We start from the raw sequence: 24,174 nt of genomic DNA on the forward strand, positions 1-24,174 counted from the left end.
CACTTTTTTGTGACACTACTTGGCAAGCATTTTGTGCATGAAGTGCAGTTTTCTATTGTACTGTAAGTCTCAAGCCAGCATTTAATGCACAAAATGCATCTCGGTGACAGTTGATGAGCAGTTTGTGTGTGAAAGTGCATTTTGTGCGTAGTGGAAGTGAAGCATTTCGGTGTAAGAAACCACATTACATTAGCTGCAACTTTGTGATGAGACATTCGAAAAATTATTTATTTTACACTTCAGAAAATATAACGAGATCTGAAATGAAACACTGGATGATGAAAGTTAACGTCCTGTTCTAAATGCTGACAGAATAGAATAAAACATGAACAGCTTCACAGGACTGAAATCATTGTTTATTACTTGCTTTTTGGCATCTAACTTTGAATGCACATCAAATGCTATTCTACAGGCAAATGACCTGCATGCAACTTTAGTAAATGAATGCACTATGTACAGACATAATGTTCGTTATTTATGACATGAAAAAATACAATGTTGACCAGAAAATGGTATTTTAATATTACTAGAAAACATTATGACATCGTCATGGTGGTTCTTACAAATGAATACATGTATTTTCTTTCTTTCTTTATTAACAATCTGCATCACAATACATTTGTGATGAGACAATATATTAACACTATTTGTAATGGGAAAATGTTGATTTATATGAAGCTGAGTTATCTATAACAGGGGAATGTGGTGTCTAATTGCACATGCCAATATCAAAAATACACTGCGTATTTAAAGTCATGAAGCCCCGCCTCCCAGAGATGATTGTGTGTTTTGTATTGCAATAACGTACTAAGCACCTGGCAAAGTCTTCAATGTTAACTGCACCATGGGTTCTCATTAGTTTATGTACTATCAACCTGCAGGAGTAGGTTTCTGTTAGCTTGTGTGTGTGTGTGTGTGTGTGTGTGTGTGTGTGTGTATTGGGGTGTGTAGGGTCATGTGAATTGGTGTGCACTTGTAGTTTATAGTGTTTTTCTACAAATACTGTGTGCATGCATGTCTTTTGCAAAGACAGCCTCAGCCAACTTTATTCACTGATGACGACCCTCAGAAACTTCACGTGTTTTCAGCTTTTTTTACTCATCAGTGAGAAATGCATTGATGGTATTAGAGAGAGAGGAATTCCTTCTTCTCAAACTTCGATGATGTTGATAGATGGCACAGAAGGATGGAACTGTAACAGAAAGGATAATAGAAATCATTATTATTATTATTTTTACTTTCTCCTCTACAATAAAGGCATGCTTTGATCATAGAAGACAAATACACTGTTACTGTTACAGTAAACAATACTGTATCTGGCAGAGGAGTCATGAACCCAGGTATTATTACCGTATTTATGCTGGAAGACAATATGCATTTCACTTTAACTGCTAGAAGATTTTGAAATAGTTATTGTGAAAAAGTAAGAAAGGTGTATTTATTGTTCAGTGGTATATTTTTTCCCCCCATCTTTTTTTACAGTTACTAATATTTTATTCAAAGAAATATCAGAAATACATACAGTGTACAGTAGATATATACTGTATGTGTATTTCTTACATAATATGTTTCAAATGATCAAGATCTATAGTTTCAAATACCATTTCATGAAGATGTTTTAATTTAAATTGACAGAAATGTGGCACCGATCTGATTGCATTCATCCACTCTCTCGCACTAGCCATTGGTGAGACTAAACACCTTTTAGGAGTTTTGCTAAACCACCGACCTTAACATAAACATCTGACCACCTAATGAGGACTGGAAGGAGAGATAAGCCAACACAATGAGGAATCCTACAACGATTGTCCCTCAGCTAATTTAAAAAAAGAGAACTCAATATGTTGCTATGCTAAATCCCAGCCAGAGGTAACACTCACAATGCAAATGACCTCAATTATTGATTGGCCATGACCTCATTACTGAGCTGTGACTGCAAACATCTGTCCGCTGGTACTTTTTAATGGTATTTCTCACACACAGCTTCACCTCCGACTCAATTCTATATTTTTCCAAGACATGGACCTGTCTATTCTTAAGTTTACCACTGAGCGTCCAATAGTGTGTCAATCTTAAACCAACTCTGTATAATTATAGCACATGCAACATATATTTTACATAACAGACATGCTGCTTGTATGTTTTCTATAAGTCTTGGAGACTGCGGTTGAGGAATGTATCTTTGGAGATTTCTGTGATGACCTCTGCAAAAGATATAATTTCCATTAGGTGCTTTTTTAATGCAAGACGCATTTTTTTAAGTGAAATGTTGCATTTTAGACATCAGCTTTACAACAGTATACATTTTACAAAAGTTCTTCTCTGAAATAGTTAAAATGAATTGCCATACAGTATATAAGGTCAAGCTTAACAAATAAACTATATGGTCGAGACGTGTTCCAGCAACAGTGCTGTCTATATACAGCAAAGGTAAATTCAAGCATTAAACTAAGGTAACGTTTCAACAGTTGACTGTAATGTTTACTGGACGATTTATGTTCAGTACCAGAAAGTGGTAAGTGTCTACATATAGCATGGTCTACAACATAGTGTAAATGACAAAGAATAATTTGAATAAAAAAAATAAAGTCAAGCTTTTTTCTCTACCAGTGTTAACGGTATCGTCCTTGGTTTAATAAAAGATGTTTGTTTTTTTACTTTAAAGGAAAACCTATTTTCTAATTAAATATAATTATTATTTGCATGCCTCCAGATGCAAATTGCATTTGCTAATCAAATAAATGTCAATTTATGTCTTGCATTTTAATCATGGGAACAGATTGCTGTTAATCAATTTTTAATGAGAATGTGAGGATGGGTAAAGCACAGGAGAGAAGGTTGTAGTAGGTCAGCAGAAGTATATGTGGACCTGCTACATACACCATCACTGGGCAATATCTTAGTTATTGATCAAGCATCATCTCCCGATAAATCCATCAACATTCATTGGCATAGTGGAGCACTTTGTTTTCCAGCTTGTACACTAGAGGCAGATGTTCATGCATCCTACAAAATGACAGTAATCATGTCAATGACCAGCCAAAGAGGTAAGCACTTCACGCCAGTGTGAGTTGGCTGAGTTCATAGATTAGATTACAATAATGTTGTAAATCACTGGAGGAACAACAGCAACGGCACAACACAGACCAAAAAGAAGACATTTTGACATGTCTCAATAAAAAACTAAAACGTGTATATAAGAATAGTGATACCTGAAAGCCATTTAGCTGCTTCAGTTTTGGGTCGTGGAATTGTGCATGCTGGCTCAATGCCCCGTAGAGAGAGACGCTGTTTGTGTAAATCTACAGCTGTTGGGAAGAGCCTTTATGTGGGCCTGTATTATTTAGTGGAGTAACACTCACCTTGCTCCTCAGCAGCCCACCACTGTGGTGCTCCGGTGTGCTCCTCTCTGACGACGGCTTGGCCTTCTCCTTACTGTTGCTGGAGTCGTTGTCCTTGATGATGTCATACTGCCGGCAGAACAGGGCAATAACAGCTGCCGGGAGGTGAGAGATGGGCACATGTGCAACACAAACAAACAAGGAATGGAATTCAGTCATGATGCGGCAACTGTCACTCCCAGACATGTCACTACTTCCTCTCACTAAGCATGTTAAAAGCAAAATTGAAGTCTGCTCCCATGGGAGTGTGAGGGCTGTGCCTTTATCTGGAAGCTAGGAAGACAGCAATTCTCCATGGAGTTTGGTTTGCTTCAATATTCAAACTGCCAGATGCAGTTCGGCCTCCAGTTTGGATAAGGACTGTATGCTCACAATTCACTTCCTTGCTTTACTGAGGTTATACATTTGTATGAGAATGCTATCATTAAATATTCAGTGATATGGGGTCCTGGTAATGACTGCTGTGAGAAATAGAAGCTTAGCGTAATTCATTTAATTAACAAATTATTATTTATGCATTATGTACAGTAAGCACTGCAATATTGCAGCTACATGTCATTGTATCTGTAGCACAGAGCCATTCATAGGCATTTCCACTGGTTCATTTCGTGGTGAAATTACAGCAGCGTTTGTGTAATTTTAGAAATGATTTGTCTGCATAAAATGGTTTACATTGCAGTTTACTGTCATGTTGTTTTAATGTGACATTTTCCTCAAGATATCCGCAAAAACCTCAGCTACTCTGCAAATTTGGCGACGTTTTTCTGTGGTCTTCACAAACATTATACAATATTGCAGATGAGATTGCGTTGTAATAAAGCAAATAGCTACTTACTTTATAATTCAATTTACTTTTTTCAGACCTAGACCAAGCAGCGGAAAGTAACCGAGATAAAAGATAAAAAGATAACATCAATTCAATAAGAGCAGAAAAGAACAAAATACAGAAGTAAACAACCATCTTTCTATCTTTTGCAGGTAGTGAACGTTTGAAGGTGCTTGATGGCTCATAAAATGCAGGGAATAAAGTGACTTTAAACTGGACCGGCTGCAAATGAGCAGACCATTATGAATGCGCCACATGAGGTTTTTTTTTCTTTCAGTCCCACTCTTAACAGCATCCGAGCTACTTTGGTTTCTCTCATTAGTATTATTTAACATCTCACTCTGTTGTTCGGGGGTGGGAAACCCCGCTCATGGCAGCCTGTCAGATATGCCACTTCTCATTGTGCCTCAACACTTCATTATTCAGCACACTCCCTCAAAGGAGTAGAAACTCTTACATGAATGGAGAGCTTAGATGCAGAGAGTGCTCAGAAAAGCGTGATGTTGGTTTGACATCACTGTTGCAAAAAAGCCTAAAAAGAGATGCAACGTTCACAGTTGGCAGATTCATTTGTCAGTCAGACTTACTGTACTCAGGTTTTGGGACTTTAACTTCCACTTAATAGGGACCCTCTAGGCATTGTTCTGGATGACTGTCCATTGATTAGTGACTTATTGATTAGTGTGTCGATGTATTGATGTAACTACAAGATAATCTACAGTGTGAAACATCTGTGGGCACCATTAGTCTATATCATCTAAGCTGACAATAAATCCAACCAAGTTACAGTTCTCACTTTTCTTTTCGCTTATTTATTAGGCTTTATCGTAATTTCACCACTGACAACAACTGCTTAAGAACATCTTGTGCTCTGCATTGGATTTATAAATATGGGATCATATTAAATCACCAATGAGGCTATTAATAATTCTTAAAAAGATAGAAAACACATTGAGATTTGTGCTACTGTGACAGCATAAAGGAGCTTAGTATACAGACAGTATATTATATTGCTTATAATATATTACACTAGTAAATGTAATTAGCTACAGTACAGTGAAGACCTTAGCATTGTGTAAATTGGTTGCTAGGAAACATCTGTAGCGCTGTCTAGTTTAAAATCAATCACTTATGTAAACAGGAAGTAATTGCAGCAAGCTGTTACTTCCTAAAATAACAGTTTAGGGGGCAAACTATATATCTTAACTGCTGAACACTTGTAAATGTGCATCTATGAAGAAATACCACATTGCCACATTGCCTATATACTCTTCAATCTAAACAGGTCATATATTAGCAAGCTACCGTTAGTTCAGTCGGTACGTTTGTGGAATATTAAGCCTTCAAATGTACATGTATTGTTCTTTATCATTTTTTCATCAATCACCATAAATTGTTTTTCCCCTTCTTTCCCTTTGGTTTCTTTTGCTTAAGACTGAATTATTATTTACCACACCCAGTCTGCAAACCTACCTGCCCACATGAGCAAGACCACCACAATTATGATCATCTCTCCTGTTTGTAGATGCCGGGACTTGTCCAGGCCCTGCACAGTGGGGTCATCTAGGAGAGAGCACAGACAGGACAGTTTCAGTCAACACAGACTCCTAAACACTAAACACTACTGTAAACACTAAATACTGAGTACTGAACATTTAGTCCTTCCCTTAATTTATATGGAAGGGACAACAAATACATTGGGCATTAACATGCAGTCCAATAGACAAAATCAGAAACAAGAATTAAAATAACACATTGACATAGTGTCAGTAAAATCGTATATTATAACCTTCACAAAAGTAGTGTTAGTTGCAGAGCTACTTTACTGAATTTCCTGATAATGAAAGACCTTAAGCTCACTTTAAGTCAGTAAGGACTGGCAAAAGTGGACACTCCCTTTATCTCTCATGACTGTTATGCCATTTAACATAAACATGTAGTAATCAGAAGATGTGGTGGGCATTACCACAAATCAATCCTGTAGCATTAATCCTCCTTTAAGTGGATTGACTATGGGCCTTATTTCCACTCTCTAAACTATCTCTTAACCCATATGGATGGAAGTCTTCCAGTGCGCCACTCTTCCAAATTGCCTTTTTTAGTGAATCAAGTTGTCAAGAAACTGGCCTAGTATGCCAGATTGTTAGCTCTCTTTGCATGATGACTGTTGGAGACATTCTGGGGTAAATTATAGTGCCATGTTTTTGTCTTGGTACTGTAGTAGTATGCAAGGGAATGTGAGTTGAGAGAGGGAAGGAGTACACCACAGTGGAATTTAAAAATGACTTAGTTCAAATCACAGAAAAGTGCTTGATATTTATATGTTATAAGGAAAAATATGTTATTTTTCTTATTCTCATAATTGTGGCCACTCTGACTGTGGGTCAGGCTAACTTGGCACTAGCCACTTCTGTTGTAAAGAAACAAAAATTCAAGCAAAACAATGGATATAAGGGCAAGCTGTGCAAGCCTCTCACAATTTTCCATATATACTTCTGTTTTACATGAATCATTTTGCTGGTCAATTGTCTGTCTTTAAGTCTGACTGAAAAAAAACCCTCAGAAATTAGATCTGCGTCTAGGGCAGCAGTGGAGGGATACTTCTATGTAGTAGCATGTACGTTGTTGCCAGAACAAAACACTGGCAATAAACCTACGCACGACTGCCAGGATAAATATATTCACTTTATTTGACTAATAGACTGTTGAAGCTTCATATTAACTTCGACTGAACTATAGATTGCAGTTTTGCTATAGATTTTCGCTCTCATCTTTCACAGTGTAGTTGCTCTGTATCACTTCTCAGCTAGTGTGGATTACAGTGTCCCACTCTTTCAACCTATTGTACTTATCACATGTAAGGGTTATATTAGGAAAAACTTGGGAAAAAATCCCAACTAATCTTTTGATTGTGTCTTCCCATTGCACAGTGAGCTCTAGAGTTGATGTCAGGCTATACATTACACTTAAAGGCCAGGTCAGGACTCAGGTCAGTGCTAAGTCTGGTGATTATATGTATATAAAACAACAACTAAAGATAGAAAATGGTGAGTATTAAAGTCAAAAGAATATTTAGCAGGGAGCAAACAGCAAATTTGTAGCGATTTGTCTCAGTGCTGTTAATGGGAGAGCCTAGTAGGTGTAGCTTCTGACTCAGCAATGACAGCTTGGCAACTCTTTGAAGTATCACAAAGTAATTGTGTCTAAGGGGAATACCTACCTAGTTAGATTTGACTGCTCAAGGCATCCATCCTTTGAAAATATTCTTTTGTTTTGCTCTCCTGTGTGAAACAGTTTGACAGCTCAGTGGCAGCGGGTAACAAGACTTCATGTCTTTTGTTTGGGAATGATTTATATAATGTATTTGGAGATTCTGTGTACTCACTGTGGCATCACTGTTCATGCTAATGAGTACAGCATAGTTAATTTCTACACTTGTATCACAGATCTCTGTCTGTAAGCAAAAGTGAATTACCGAATCAATCAGCAAATCACATCACTTAATGTTAAATTATAAATCCCTTGTATTTCAAAAAGTCCTTCCATTATGCTGAAATAATAATTTTTTTTTTTAATTAATTCTATTTGCGTTCTTCGAAAATATGTTAGCTTTGCAAATACATTATGGTTCCCACGGGTCCTTAAAATACTTGAATGTTTGTGAATTTGAGGGAAAAAAATCAAGGCCTTAAAAGTTTGTAAAATTATACATAAATAGTCATGGGTCATCGAAAGTGCTTGAATTTATATATTTCGTGCAAGAATAGATATTGAAGTTATTTTGATATTATTTCCGTTATTTAACGTTAGCAAATAGGCTATATATTGTTTTGCTGTGCTGCAAGAGGGACACTCTTGAAGGACACACAAAGCACACAAATATATACTCTGATTAAAAGCTCTCCATGGAACTAATGAAATTGAAATAGACTTTGGAAAGACATATTGTTCCTGAAATCCACAGTAGCCTATTTAAATTCAAATTCTCCAGCAACACATGGCGTATATCTTGCCAGGAAATGCTTTATATGAAATAAATTGATTTTAAAGGACAGGTGTACATTCAGTGGCATATGCACTAATATATAATCACATTATCAAAGAGCATTGCATTGAGGAAAAAAAATAAGAGCATTATTGATTCATGGGTATCATTGAGCAAACTAGATTAAAAAGGCTTTTTCAAGATCCTGAACAAAATATGCCACATTAAATTAAGGTGCAATGACGAATACATATTTTCCTATTTTAGTAGGAAACATTGTCAACATTCTTCAAAGAGGGCAAACGCAAGGACAAGGACAAGTTTACTTTTCAAAAAACAACAGGAATTAATTATCAGGTGTTGTTAATTAATATTAATTTAATAATATTTTGGAATGGGTGAAAGTGTATAGGATATAATAATAAGCTGCCATTTCTTCTCTTAAGAGTGATCCAACAATCATTAGCTTGCCACAACATCGCACTTGATAACACGATTAAAATGTCCAGGGGTACCATTGCCAGTACCTTACCTTTGTAGCAGTTAATTCAGGATTGATAACACAGATAAAGTGTCAAACATTTAGCATGCATACATGTTTTTATCTCACTCCTTGCTCAAGTAGACTCACCTGAATCACATTGTACATAGTGGAGTCGATACATAAATATTAGCTTGGCTAATGTAGATAAATTGTACATTTTTAGGATATATAGCCACAGGTAGTATCTCTGAAATACTGGTGTGTTGTTGTAGTTTACCTAACTTTAAGGCTGCATGTTACTTTTTATGTTGTTTTACTGATTGCACCAGTGGTGTAATTTTCAGTGCTGGAAAGTAAGTACTATATATATATAAAGTGGCCTCTTCTGCATAAGGAGTACATTTACCTTTGGTACTTAACCATTATATTTAGTTATAGTTGAATTTTGAATGCAGGACTTACTTGTAGTAAGTAGAGTAGTTTCACACTGAGGTATTAGCAGATTTCAGTCCCTCCAGGATTTCATGGCCTTTTTTCAGATTGTTGCGGCCCAAAATGCCTGATTTTGCGGGAGCTTTTGTAATAAATTGCGATAAAAGTTGCGATGTCTTTTGTATTTTTGTTGCAATGAAGTTGCGAGAGACAGTGAAAGTTGCAAAAAAAAGTTTTTTGTATAGTTCTTTAAAAATAAAAAGGAAACTTGTTTTGGGGAGAATAAAACTACTCTGGGCTGAGTTTTCCTAGTAACCTTAACAAAAAGGCTCAAGATGCTGCAAATGTTGGTATAATATGAAAATGGATTTAAAGGACAATTCTGGCGCAAAATGAACCTAGGGGTTAATAACACACGATTACCGAGTCGAGCGTTCTCTGGGATGTGTTTTCATGCCAATCGAATGTGACCAGTGTTAGCTCAAACCGCTAATTACCTTATAACGCTAGTTGTCGGGACATGGGTAAAGTAAAAAGAAAACGCTATTTCTACACCACTTACAAGGCTCAAAATAGCACCACACTTCCACAGTAGCACTGTGACTGGACTTTGAACTGGGGCATGAGCAGTGAGCAGCGCTGGCATTAGATTTATAAAAAGCTGACACTGATTGCCCTGACACTTAAAAAAAACAAACTCCCACAAATGAAGCTCACTGGGCTTTTTTTCTGACCCACTTGGATGATTATATCAAACATAAGTACAGAAAATAATTGCCTGAGTATTTAATGTAAAGCAACAGGAAAGGAGTGTAATGCCAGTGTTTGTACGAGCCTAATGGACAGTGTACGGGCTCATGTTGAACTTGAGCCTAAATTAGTTTCCTTCTCTTTCGCCGATCTTGCCAGCTTAACTAATGGTACTAAACCTGAGTCAGCTGAAGAGAAATGGCTATAATTCACTTGCATCAGCACTTCCTATATTCACAACCTCAGCCACACCATCACATAACAGAGGAAAGAATTGTTTCTATACCATTATTTTACAGAGTAAATGCATTTGGCTCATCATGGCTGAACGAATGCAGGGAAGATTTGTGAAGTAGTTTCTTCTGAAATGTAGAATCATCCAGACTTATTATTATAAAAAGAAAATAGCCTTTTCTCACTCTTTCCTCATCTGTGCTGAATTAAATTGAGAGCTACTGAACCTATTCTCCATTGGTCATGGTCTTCATATTTCCTCCAGCCCATGAGCCCAGACACTGAATCCAAAGTGCTTTAGAGTGTGTGTCAAAATCCTGATTAGGCACCCTGAGTGATATAGACTTGCATAAATTCAGAGGGGCTTGCCTAAAGCTATGCTTGAATAGTCAATAATGAATTGGTGTCCTGGAGAAAAATAAACCTGCATAGACCCCACTCAGAGAGACGCTTACTTGAACTTATGTCGGCACCAGCCTTTACTGTACCTCATTTTCAGTGCCAGAAGAGGCTTTAGAAAAACAGCAGAAAATGCATCTGTAATGGGTTGCTCCTGTCTGTGCCTCGAGAGAAAAAGGCCTGTGCTGTACCACGTACTGCAGAATTAAAAACAAACCATTATGTTATGTAACAGAGTGAGTTGAAACACTTAAAAAGATTGCTGCTGTGACCTATTGTGACCTTATCAATTATACTGCATTTTGGCAAACTTTATAGCATCTTGTTGACTTAAGCAGAGACTCTGAACTAACAGAATATCTGGCAGTTAAATGATCATTTTCTTGATATTAACAAACACATAAACACACAATGAATTAATCCTACTAAAAAGTATTGTCGGTGTATCCAAAGCCTGATGTAGCTTATACCTCTGCCCCATGGAACTACTGTATATTATCATAAAAAAAACTACCAAAAACAGAGCCACACAACTGCACTGGGTCAAATATATGTATTTCTTCATTACAATGAACGTTCAATTTGAAACAACTCCACAAGTGCAATTTTTTAATTATAACAACAAATGTCACTCAGTCCAGCTTTATGTTTTTTCTGTGTGTTTAATAGTTTTTAGCCATGCTAGCTGCATGTCTCAACAACTATTGAATGTAACTGACAGAAACTGGGTACTGACCAACAGCTACCTCCGGTGCTCAAAAGTAAGTGCCAAAAACTGCAGTTCTTCTAATTGCCACTTGAGGCTGGCTTCCAAAGTGAGTCAATCCCCATTAGTCTCGCTTTGCCAGACCTTCGTCCACAGCACTGCGGAGGAGGGTCTGGCTAGTCCACACAGCAATCCGGGATGGGAGAAAAACATACTGTGGTTTATTGGCGTTTCTTTAAACCAATCACAAATGTCATGGGCGGCACTAAGCACCGACAGAGCCACGGTGCTGCTGCAAAATAGCCTCGGGAAGGAACTTGTTTTGGTGGAACGTGTACGTTCAAAGGTTGTTTTAGTCGTGCAACAGAAAACTCAGATTGGACAGATAGTCTAGCTAGCTGTCTCAATTTACCCTGCAGAAATCTGAGGAGCATTTAACCATAGTCCTTATAAATCCACCGGAATTTAAAATTCCAACACAAAGAAAGCAAAAGGTCGAAAAAGAGTGAAATCTGGTGGAATTTCGGGCGGCAACGGAGCAATCCCGGAAGTGGAATGTCGTGGATATAGACTAATCCCCATGAACCCCCATGTTAAAATGCCCAACATTACAGCAGAAATAACCATTTACAGCCTGCTACAAAAAACGGTTTTGGTATCTATAGCTAATTTTCCCCTTCATTACAACTGTACGGCGGGCTGATTTTTTTTTTATAACTTATCTGTTTAAATTATATTAAGGCTTAAAGATATGCATAATTAAGGGTGTGCCGCTTTGAGTGACAGGTGGGTACCGTCACAGGAGGCTGGAGGTTTCATTCGGCCTGCCTCAGCTCCATCCACGCTTCACCTCTTTGCCCATTTTTGGATCAGCTGGGAGTTAAGCGACGTTAGGCACGGTGGCAACGGCCAGAGCCACCAGGAGCTGCCCACGCTACATCTTACATCTTGGCTCTTTAGAAACCTATGGGTGACGTCACACAGACTTTGTCTATATGTAAAATATCTATGGTACTGACATTCATGGTCGCCAGAGGATGAATCTAAACAGAATAGCCTCAGTGATCTCCTGACTTTTCATCTAGTGCCATCATCATCAGGTCAACATTTTAATTTGCCCAATACTTTGGGTTATGATCAAATACCTACAAAATGAATGACATTCCCATCAGCCTCAGCTGCTTTGTGTTTAGTGCTAATTACCAAATGATAGCGCTAACACGCTAAACTAAGATAAAGAACCTGGTAAATGTAATGTTAAATATAGAGCATGGCTGTAGACTCCAAGTTTTGTTAATTGTTTCTGAACAAAAATGGAGTCCCATTGCAAGAAGATATAAACTATATCTGTGGCTACACAAACAATACTTGTCAGCAGGATAGATTGATTGTTGACTTCATCATGATAATGAAAAGATAATGCCAGCCATATCCTTTAAAGCACCCATATTATGCTCATTTTCATGTTCATAATTGTATTTTAAGGTTGTACCAGAATAGGTTTACATGGTTTAATTTTCAAAAAACACCATATTTTTGTTGTACTGCACCGCTCTCTCTCACTGCTGCAGATCCTCTTTTCAGCTGGTCTCTGTTTTAGCTACAGAGTGAGACCTCTTTTCTTCTTCTTCTTCTTCTGTGCTATCTTTGATTGCACTCGCACATGCGCAGTAGCTCAGATGTAGATCATGTCAGCTAGCTAGCTCCATAGACAGTAAAAGAAAGGCTGTTTCTACAGCTTCGGTCAGTTACAAGGCAGGATTAGCTGGGAGACTTCTAAATGAGGGCGCACATGGAAGTAGTTCTTTTGTAGATTATGGTGAACTTGTGTGTGTTGTAGCAGTGCTTTGCTATTGATAACGAGGTAGCAAGCTAGCGTTAGCATTAGCATTAACGTTAACGCTAACGCTACGAGCTAATGGTTGCAGTTAGCCAGCTCGTTTCGGCTTGTGACGTCACAAACTGTGCCGATTTTGAACAGCTCACCCAGAGACTGAAGGCAGGACACATTCAGAAACTGTATCTCATTCAAAACAGCATGGATGGATTTTTTAAAAAGTTTGTATGCGTGTGAAAGCACCAGAGACACAAAATAACACCACAAATCCCAGAAAAAGTGCTTTTTTCATAATATGGGCACTTTAATGTAAAGAAGGTTTATTAGTATTTGAGGAAACACGAGCCCCTACTCTTTGAATCATGCTCTATTATTGTCCTTCAACACAAACAGAAACATTTGCCATAGGTTATTATTAATATCTATATATCTCAGAGCAGATTACCTTGGTTGGAGCTGTTGGAGGGAAAGCGGTCTGTCTTCTTGAGGGTGCAAAAATGGACCTTCTTGCTGGCTTGGCTTTCCCCATAGAGGCCGATTGACTGGACCTGAATGATGTAGTCTGTCTCCTCCTCTAGGTCCCAAAGGACACAAGAGCGGCTGGTGGTGTTGACTTCCCGAATGAATCGCTGCATATGTCCTTCCTGCCTCTGAAATAGGAACATAGAACGACAGAATGGATTGACCTATTGAGTAGATAACATAATCAATACAGATATTGAGGTGATCAAGGTGACCACAGAGAAATACCACTACTCTTGACTGGGAATTGAAAAGTTGTGGAGTCAATATTCTGATTATTTTGGACTGCAAGGGTCTTAAGAAACTCATTTTCAGTGTCTCAGACTTTGTCTTTGACCTTTCAAAATGTTATTTAAGCAATCAAGACCCAAAGCTGTGAGAATTATTCCTCCTGCTTGCATGCAGAGCTATCTTCTTAATGTGCTCTCCAGCCCATCTGCACCTTAAGTGGCATTGGGCCATATGTCTGTGTTTAATGGCCCTGCTTGACGGAGATATCTGATTTAAAAAATACTTGTTATTCTCCATAAACAATAAATAATGTAATTATAAAACAGCCATATACACTGAGGCAATAACCACAATTCAGCTGCATGATGAATTGAGTTGGGTGTCGTACATCAGTCGCACTGAGTAAAGTTAAAGAGCTGCATGATGTCCTGAGTTGCATAAACCATAAACAGGATTAAAGCAGCATATGGCATTCAGTCAGTTAGTGTTAGGATTCATTGGCTTGCCTATTTTAAGCCTATGAAATCTATTTAGCCTAAAAAAATGCAGATTGGCAGCTTCACATAGTCCCACTGCACCCCTTGTTTTCTCTTGACAAATCGACCATGCCAAGTTTTATTCTGACTCCAGGCTTGAAGATTTAGTGAGCTTCTCTCCATGCTAAGCAAATCTTTAACGAGTTCCTAAGAATATACATCCAGACAAAAACACGTCTGTATTCACCTGGGATCTTGTGCTACTACTTACTCAGTATGCTGGACAAACTCATGATATGTAGTCAGGTGTTTGCTGAGCACACACAATCTCCTCTATGGACTTCACTCAGTGACTATATTAACATTTTGTTTTCACCCATACCCATTTTATACCAACGTGTTGCACAAGCTGTCACAAAATGTGTATATGGATACCAGGTGCACTTCCTCATACTGGCTGTGTCGTGTGCCAACACAATTTCAACAGGACATGATGAAGGCTCAGTACCTAACCACAAATGACTATGGGCAAAAATAAAACAAATGCAATTTTCTCTTTTTGGGTGGTGTCCTGCTAACCTGACTGTAGTCTTCCAGATTTACATTACAAGTTTAGGACTTACCTGTTGCGAGATTGAGAAGCCAATTATTATATCTCCCTCTGGAACCTCCCAGGATATAGTTGCCGAGTCGGCCCGCAGGTGCATGACGGACACATTGACGGGAGCTGGGGGCCGGTCTGAAGGAAAGGAAACCAAAACAGAGGGGTCTGTTAATCCACCCATTTATCTAGATATTCAATTATTCACGCCTACCACAGGTGTTTGTTTTGAATTAAAGTCCTACTCTCAAACTCATGTGGTCAGGAATCAGGAAATACAGCAATACTATGGGATATAAGGCTGTAAGTGTCATCAATGTACAATAAACTGTTGGGTCTTGTGTTCAAGAACTAAACTAGACTGAAAATGTAGTTTGGAAAGGCTACATAGTTTGATTTCACTCAAGTACTGTGCATTCCTGCTCTTCCTTTCATCTGCAGATACAGTACGTGTCACTGTTTTCTGATCCACTTTCCTCAGACCAATAAACCATTAGGTTGCCATCTCAACTGCCTTATCACATGACTGCAGTAGTGTCACTTTATTTCTTTCATTGCTACTGGATTACTTAAAGTCCGTGCCAGTCACATTTAAACAGACCCTCTGCTCTAAATAGGAATGTCCCAACGTGGTTTGGCGTCATCAGGGTCATAAAGAACATACAGAATATTATGTCATAAATACAAATGTTTTCAAAGGCAGTCTCAGTTAAAAACAAATCATTAGAACTCTTTGGATTTAGAGCAATATTTGTAATGTGTATTTTTGAGGGGAGGCCACTGATAACAACACATTACTGTAGCAACTCCTCTGACCAAAGAATTAGATTAGAATTGAGTCAATTAAAGTAAACCCCTCAGTTAACTCATCTAGTTACTAGCTGTTTAAATAAACTGCTTGCTTGTATTTTATTACGAACCTGCAGAATTAGTTAAAAATCAAAGCTATGTATAATTTTATTTCACAATCTTCCTTCCCTCTAAACAGTCTTGTCTGTAACCCTAAGCAAATTAACCACAGTCTTTTTCATGTCCAACTCCCTCGGACAGGGTTACGTTTCTTCACCCTGTCACTCTGTAGCCATCTATCATCATCTGGTTGCCAGTGGAAACGTTGATTGCAAAGTGGGACAAAAGCCTGAGAAATAAAAGGCAGGAGAAACGGAGGGCGACAGATCTAATTGAGGTTCCTGTATGGCTTCACAGTCTCCAAACAATCGCTCGAATCAGATGGATAGGTAAGATGGGAATGGCCAGGCAGATGGAGGACTCGAGGCCATCCTCAGGTCTTTTGTTGTTAACGTATGCCTAATGGACTTTGTGTGTTTTTGCAGAAAGTAATTGAGGCAATGTCGAGAGGGTTGAGTGAGTAGAAATGTCTTAAAAAAAAAAAAAAGACAAAAAAAGTTTTTCTTATGGCAATACTTGCTACATAAACGCTCTTCCTAATGAAATGTAACTAGAGTATCACAGCTGCTCTTTAAGTACCAGTAGTAAGATTTTTTTGTCACAGCTTTCTGTAGCAGTTCATTACAAAGAGAGTGTTAATTGATGGTTGTAGAGTCAATTTGTATTTCAAGCTTTATTATTACCTCATGGAGCACGGACGTAATAACCCGTAACAGTTATCTTGAGATGACAGCCAAAGGCATGTGCTGTACGATATGGACAATATTTAATCCAAGCACTTGAGAAAGACGAAATACAAAATGATGAAATTGGGAGCTATTTCAAATGATTTGTCGTTTTCTAGCTCGGTTCCTCTCGCATCCATCTCCTCTTATCTCCCAATGTCTCCCCTTTTATCTCACCCTCACTCTCTCTCTCTCTCTCTCTCACACACACTTTCGTTTCTTGAACTTCTCTGGTGGCCTCTGTGTTCAGTGCAAAAGGTGACTTTTAGGCAGATCTCAAGACCCTCAGGTCAGGCGAGGCTATCAGTCTCCATGCCTCAGCCCTTGTGGCATTATGAACCACAGGGAGGACAGGGGGTTCAAGGTGATAAACATAGGCACGGCGCTCGGTCTCATGACACGCTCAGAGATTGGTTTGTGGAGGGGAGCAAATGAGATGATCAAGAGGTCAGACTAAGGCTTAGCCTGTAGTAGAGAGCACAAAAAGGAAATTAATGTTTCAACTGTAGAGAGCAGGTAGAACAGAGGGCTTGGCTGTTAAGGTTAAGAGGTTACGTTATTTATGGAAGTAGGTACGTATGTGTTAAGATAGATGTACAAAAGGTTAAGAGTGAGAGTTAGTCACATATATATATATATATATATATATTTGAGCTTTGGAAAGCTGCGGGGAATGAGTCATACATATATTTACAATAATTGCTCCTCTGTCCTTGTGTCTAAATTACGTGATGGTTATGCTAATGGTCTTATAATTGAATCTTTTATCAGTAAACTTGCGTCACAGCATGCAATCTAACAAAATGAATCAACACATCCCTTCTCAGATGTTGCATATGGTTTTGACACACCAGGATTAAATTTCTTTCTTTATATCTCTTTTAAATATCCCCAAAATGAACAGTGTTCCATTTCTAAAAGCCACACTGAAGCTTTTATTCTTGCAACTGCATCATTCCCAATACACAGAATCTGACTAGTTAACGGGTCAACACTATGAAGCCTATAGAACGTGTCATACAGTGCACACACACACTTCAGAATTGGGTGCAACATTTATCTAAGACCGCCGACATTCATTTCTCCTGAAGCTCAATGTCCTTTAGGTAATGGGGGTTACAGACAGCCACGCATGGGCAAAAAAAGCAGCCAGTAACCATGATGCACTGTCTGCGGCTCATTTACTGGTGATGGAGCAGGTGACAGTTCAGTTGAAGCAGGCCATGAATCATCACTAATGTATAAGTGCCCTCTCCCTCTATGATGTTGTAGCCATTGCAGGCAGTTGGGCAGGACAAGTATATTTTAACTGGAAGTGGTAAGATAAAGATTTATACCAGATGAAGCCAACTGAAACTAACGTATTCATCCATTTCCTATTTTAGAAGAAAATGTAATCACGGCTGGCTCATGAGCAAACAACAGATGACATGATTTTCTAATGCAAATATTTTTATTGATGTAAAGTCTAATAGAAAGTCCAATAGTCTAACCCTTTCCCCCATGTTCCCATCTAGCTTGTTTGATGTTCCCTTCTGTAGTAATAAGTGTCATTGTGGATACCGGTACTTCAATATTTGTTATCAGCCACGTATCCTGAGTATGCCCCACTTCACACAATGCATTATGTAAGATCTGAGATCAGACAGCAATAGGTCACAGCAGCCGAGGTGAGTGTGTCAGTGCAAACAAATGATAAGACCCTCTTGGGATGTGGGTGCACTGCCAGGATGAATCATAGCGTATAGCCAGAGCCAAGCACATTAGCTATTCTGCATCTTCCCAGAGTGCACAGAGAGATAGTGAAAGTGCGGGTGGATCTCTGAATGGTTGTCGAACCACGTGGAAAGGAGCCCAGTTTGATTTGTTAGAGCGAGGTATTTCATAGTTTGCCCTCTACTGTATATCTGCTTGCAAAGCACAATTATTTACACAATTATTATATCCTGTATATTCACAGCATAACAGCAGAGACTGATTGTTTTGTTATGGTCAAACAATACCATTTTTGGATTTATCCTAATAAGCTTTTCATCGCAGACTACCTTTGCTAACTGTGACACAACAGAAACAAATTCAATGTGAGTAGAAAATTGGAGATTACATCACCTGTCGGTTTTACCAGGAACATAATTTGACAGATGACATGTTATCTCCATTTTGTGTTTAGTTTGATGACGCCCGAAGAAAAGTGTTAAGGTTGAAATGTGAAGCCAATGCAAAAAGCAATATATCTGCCTTTTTGTGTTTGCTTTTTGCATCTGATGTGGGCTTTTGAATGATTGGATGATAAGCAGACATTGCAATTCTACACATTTCTTTTAGAAAATATGATAGTAGACCTATCAGGTTCCCATTAGTATAAGAAATCCTCTGCAGATTGGGGCGCTCTGGTAGCTCAGCAGTCCTTACCGCAGTGGCCTGGGTTCAATTCCAACCGGTTCCAAAGCGGTTGTGATTGGTGCCTCGATTTTGGGGACATTGGAAATGGGTTTGAATGGGCTCTTCGCCAGACTGACTTGCAGAGCAAATCTCAAATTTGCCGGAAGTTCGTCAGGGTTTACCCAGGCTAACTTTTTCTACCTCAAGCCTGACATAAATGAGTGTTCAGCTCATTATTCACCAATACATGTTCATAAATGTTCCAAATGATTGATTGCACAATAAAACTCTCAAAAGTGCATAATTTATATTGCATTATACACTTTTAAGATGGAAAACACTGTGGTGTATCAAGGTTGTGGACTGTATTATCAATCATATTTCAGTCTCAATTACCTCGAAGCTGATGACAGTTTGAAGGGCTGCTTGTAATGTAATCCTTTTCTAATACTTATAATGCCTCAGTCCCTTGTGAGATAATATATTCACTGACATCTTTTAAATAAAAGCAATAACTCGTAACAGCTGCCGTGAATTTTGATATGTTGCCCAGTCAAGCTTTAAATGGCTTCATCTGGATGTGTTTCAACCCCAGTTGTGGGAAGTTTAAATGTTCTCCTGTGCACAGCAGGAGTTTGCCGCGCATCTGCTCACAGGCCCCAGTGTTGCAAATTGCCTGGTAGTGGAGTTCTTAAGCAATGTCGTGCTGTTTTTACATTTTTTTTTTAGTTTTATCTCCGAACTCCACACCCTTCTGAGATCCTGCCTTTCCTTCACATTTCATGCCATGTTTGTATGGTGACTTCATGTGATCTTTGAATATATATCTTACTCTCTTCGCCAGTATCTATCCAGTGCAGCAACAGCAGTATGAATTAGCTATGTAGATGGATACAGATGGGAGCACTTGTCCAGCCAGGCGTGGCTAAGTCCTATGCTTTTTCTTACATTTCAGAGCCTCTCTACAGTAGGGCTGGGCGTATCAATCTAAATATCGATAGTATCGATACCAAGATGAGTATTGGTATCGGATCGATACTGTCGTGATGAGATCGATACTTTTGTTGCAGTTTCTCTCCGAGTTCATGCGAGCACAGCGTCTCCAAGTCTGTGCGCAGTGTGCAAACAGCGCACCTTTATACATTGTGGCTTTTGTTTACTTATTTTGCACAACTGACTTTGTTACTTTACTACTGACTTTATTTTTCACAAATATCTGTGTGCAGTGTATTTTTTGTTGTGTTTTTTATATTGTTATATTCATATTTATACATTGTGGCTTTTGTTTACTTATTTTGCACAACTGACTTTATTTTTCACAGATATCTGTGTGTAATGGAAGGTATTTTTGGTTGTGTTGTTGACTTTGTTATATTTATATTTTGTTATTTTATTATTTTTATACTGTTACATTGTTTTATATTGTTCTAGTTAGTAAATAAAAACATTTAGATTTGCCTAAAATCTTTGTCCTGTGTTTTATCATAATCCTAATCAACTAACTAAAGGCAAAATCACAAAATTATTCAATGATCGTGACGTTACACGTAAAAAGTCGTATCGGTATCGGCGATACTAGCCCTGTATTTACTTGGTATCGGATCGATACCAAAATTCCCAGTATCGCCCACCCCTACTCTACAGTAGAGGCTCTTACTGTCCCTCCCTTAGGTACATACTGTCTTCTTTCTTACTGACTCAGAGGCTGCAAAACTGCAGCGGGACCAGATGGGTCTAGGTGCCAGTCTAAGGTTAATGTAACCACAAGCTAACATTGCGTCATCGTCCCCAAACTGTAAAGGCTAGCATGCAGGAGCAGATTTATGAACAAGTCGTTAACAGAGATTGTACCATTCATTTTATTGGCTGCAGTTGATGTTTACTAGTTCTACAAATGTCTAAATACACCAACAAGTGTGAGCTACTGTAAGACAATATAACAAAAAGGATTAAATAAAATCCAGTGTTTTCCCACACACTGTAGTGTGTCTATTATCTGTGTATATGTAAAATGTCTGTCATGTGACAGCAGAAAGAATTATGACAACATGAGCAAACATTGGCCCTCACTCTGATGGATTCAGCTCTAATACAGATCGCCTATTTATCAAGAATGTGTCACCAGGTTTATCAACAGATTGCCAATTTGAAGCCCGGCCATCCAAATAAATCCAATAAATTCTAATTCACGTTTGCCTAAAGCTGTGGTTGGTGGAATTCATTTTCTAGCATGCTTGTTTTCAGACTGCATGAATGCAAATATTATTATACACATTTAAGTATTTCTTGTCAGGTTGGAACAAGAAAAATCCAACACCTTGTGTGGGTTTGCACTGTTCGATTATCATCATAGCATCATACTGGAATTTTCCTCAATGGCATCTAAATATTGGAAGCTCAAATGTTGACTTTAATACATGATCATCTGGACCCAATGTCATGTTGAGAAGCATGCTTAATGGATTAATTTAAAGCTTTGAGAACAAATTGTCCACTATTACATATTTTCAGCATCACTTTTAAAATATTCAAACAAAATTCATTCTTGTATTAGCTAAGAGAAACTTCACTGAAATGCTCCCTTTTTCTGCGTTTTTATTTTTATGGACCTCACTTTGAACCAAAGAAGCTTACAATTAATTTAGAGCTGAGTGTCACTGTGAATCCCATAGTATCATAGCATGCATGAAGCTGGCAGTAATGAATCCAACATAAATTTGTATTTACTTTGAAGTTCATTGCTTCAAACACCCATATTTATATTAATGAGTGTTTATTATTTTAATAGTGGCTTTTCCTGCTCTTGACAGCCCCATGCAGAAGTCCACTAAGATCAGAGATGCTTTTCATTTCACGTCAGTGCAGAACATGACAAAAGCTCTGAATATTTATATCAGGCAGACAGTGCACACACCCACAGCAAACGGTGAAGTGCCAATCTGATTTTCTCAAGGCGCTATCGCATGTAAGACTCAGTTCCCTTGAGAGGCGAGGGAGGAAGTGATGAAGGTAGACAGGTAGATAAAGACACAGAGATACCGCAGAGGCACGCATGCATCGGCAGATGGAGAAGGTTTCTGCTACAAAAAAACATTCATAAAAAGTCTGAAGCTGAGCTTGCAATGGAAAGAATGCAAAAATAATTACACTGGGTGTATGTACACTGTTGTATATGAGACCAGTTTAAGCAATCTATTTCATGTTGATCTCACTGAAGACAGTGTTGGCTCTGCAACTGGTGTTTTTGTGGCACATTACTATAGAAAAGTGAATGCCTCTGTACATGAACTGTATATTATGACTCCCAAGGACAGCTTTTACAAGTCACACTGGGAAAAGCTTGGATGTGTTGTAATGCAGATTCCCTTTTTAGGATATTATTGGCAGGTTTCTTGCTGTAAATGCGTGTACATTGTTTAGTTTTTTAATAGATGCAGAAGTAGGGCAGGCTGCCACGGTTATTCTAAAGGTTATTATATAGTTATATGAATGTAAATGTAAAACAAAAAGATATTTTAAAATTGACACCATGTCTTGTTTTTGTAAATTATTATGAGAAAGTAAAGGTGTAACAGCCCATCTTTAACCTAAACATACCAGTAATGTATTATCTGGTTAAACAAGTGTTACTGGATGAGCTACAGTAGGTGAGTAGACCTGAGCATAAAAACATACTTTAGGTGTTGTTTGAAGTGTATTAAGGGTGGAATTAAGTGCATCATAAAATACACGGCTCTTAACACACACAGTGGCAGCTTTATAATACTTTGACCATGGCTAATCGCGCATTTTACACGTGCACAATAATTGATTTGACTCCTGGAGGCTTATACTTACTTGCTCCTACCAAAAACATGTCGCTGCCAAAAAGCAACAGGACCACGGAGTTGACCAAAACAAGCAGGCGAGCCATGTCTCGTTGCGTATCGTTGCTCTTCTTACAGTAGATTAAAACGCAGATCTATGCTTGATGGGCAACTCAATTGTATCAGTTCATTCTTATATCATGTTGATGAATGTATGAACGGTTACTGGCTGAATCGGGCTCGAGTTGGTCGGTAAATAGATAGCAAGTGAAAGTACGTGACAAATGATGTCTTCAGAAACATTTTGTCGAGCCGAGGCGGATTCTTCATTCAGGGGTTTAAATCCACAAGTCCTTCATCCTGGCGTCCGACTCAAATATGGTGTCTGAAACTGTAGACATCCATCATCCCCGTGTTCATGGAGTGCTCAGGTATGAAACAGGTCGTGAAGAAAAGATGACGCTCACAGACTTGTCGGTCCCCTCGCCGAGGGGCGATTCAGCACCATGGACAGCGCCTAAGTTTTCAGACTGCCCTCGCGCTCCGCAGCTCAGTGTTTACTCCTGTTTATTCACGCACGCGGGGTTGGTCTTTCCTGCATTCCTTTTTGGTATAGCCGCCAAGTAGCCTATATATGAGACCCTTACGTTTCTATCACTTAGCGTTTCAGCTCAAGTGCACGCGCAGCATACCATGATTAATGGTACGTGCCAGCAGCGGCTATACGCCTACCTGGGCTGCAGTCACCACTCACACTGTAGCTCCAGCTGCTTTAATATTTTATTAAGCTAATAATAACGGAGAGGAGTGTTTTCATGTTGTGTTGAATGACATTTGGGAGACGTTTTTCCGAGACAGAAGGTTTTATATGACCAACAGAAAAGAGCATTGAACATTTACATGAATGAAGTAGAACAATACTACAGTGTCTCGTATTACCGTAGTAACGCTCTACTTCATTCACTAAACTCGTGGTGAGAAATCTAATAAGCATGAAGTGTTTATATGTCCAGCCATCCCCCCTGTGTTCTACCACCACAGCAGCAGGTCGCTGTGCTTTTCACCCATCATACACTGCGCACCCCCCACCACTAAGACACACCATGTTATCACGAAGATGAATCATGTTGATAAGCTGAGTGCATTGCCTCATGGGACAAGCATTTCACATCAGATTGCTTGTCTATATGGAATCTGCCAGCACATGCAGGCTACTGCAGTATTTATTCATGAAACAACGAAGAAGAAGTCATCAAATGTGTGGGAGACTTACGGGCGAATTATGAATCAGAAGATTAGTACATATGGAAATCACATCATGCAAATGTGATGTTATAACTGTAATAAAAGGAGCACAAATATCTCAGAAGACAAAGTGTGTTGCCCCTTTCAGAACTTTATGTTTACATCTTTGTCTGTTAAACCTTTAAGTGGTCCAGCAATGAGTGTTTTCCCCTCTCTGAGGTGT

General features: G+C 38.6%; 1 protein-coding gene across 2 annotated transcripts; it reads right to left on the bottom strand.

Annotated features, from left to right (window-relative positions):
• Positions 1-334: 334 nt before the first annotated feature.
• fndc4a (fibronectin type III domain containing 4a) lies at positions 335-23,401 on the bottom strand. Of its 2 annotated transcripts, XM_035995768.1 has the most exons (7): positions 22,738-23,400; positions 14,907-15,022; positions 13,500-13,704; positions 5,701-5,790; positions 3,363-3,496; positions 1,149-1,192; positions 335-1,099 (listed from the first exon to the last, which is right to left on the bottom strand). In XM_035995768.1, exons 1-6 carry the CDS (start codon positions 22,811-22,813, stop codon positions 1,151-1,153), a joined length of 663 nt encoding a protein of 220 aa, XP_035851661.1. In that variant the 5' UTR covers positions 22,814-23,400; the 3' UTR covers positions 335-1,099; positions 1,149-1,150. The 2 variants fall into 2 exon arrangements, with proteins under 2 accessions (XP_035851661.1, XP_031178159.1); XM_031322299.2 differs by having other exon boundaries at positions 335-1,192; positions 22,738-23,401.
• Between the last annotated feature and the right edge of the window lie 773 nt (positions 23,402-24,174).

Source organism: Sander lucioperca, chromosome 19 (genome assembly GCF_008315115.2).
Source record: "Sander lucioperca isolate FBNREF2018 chromosome 19, SLUC_FBN_1.2, whole genome shotgun sequence".
NCBI classification, from domain to species: Eukaryota; Metazoa; Chordata; class Actinopteri; order Perciformes; family Percidae; genus Sander; species Sander lucioperca.

What these genes read in the sequence shown, in the direction of transcription:
- fndc4a (XM_031322299.2), bottom strand. Translation starts at nt 22,813, where the DNA reads ATGGCTCGCCTGCTTGTTTTGGTCAACTCCGTGGTCCTGTTGCTTTTT. An exon ending in CATGTTTTTGGTAGGAGCAA is followed by an intron (nt 15,023 to 22,737) that starts GTAAGTATAAGC and finishes CCTTTCCTTCAG; the next exon opens with ACCGGCCCCCAGCTCCCGTC. An exon ending in GGTCTTGCTCATGTGGGCAG is followed by an intron (nt 3,497 to 5,700) that starts GTAGGTTTGCAG and finishes ACCTCCCGGCAG; the next exon opens with CTGTTATTGCCCTGTTCTGC.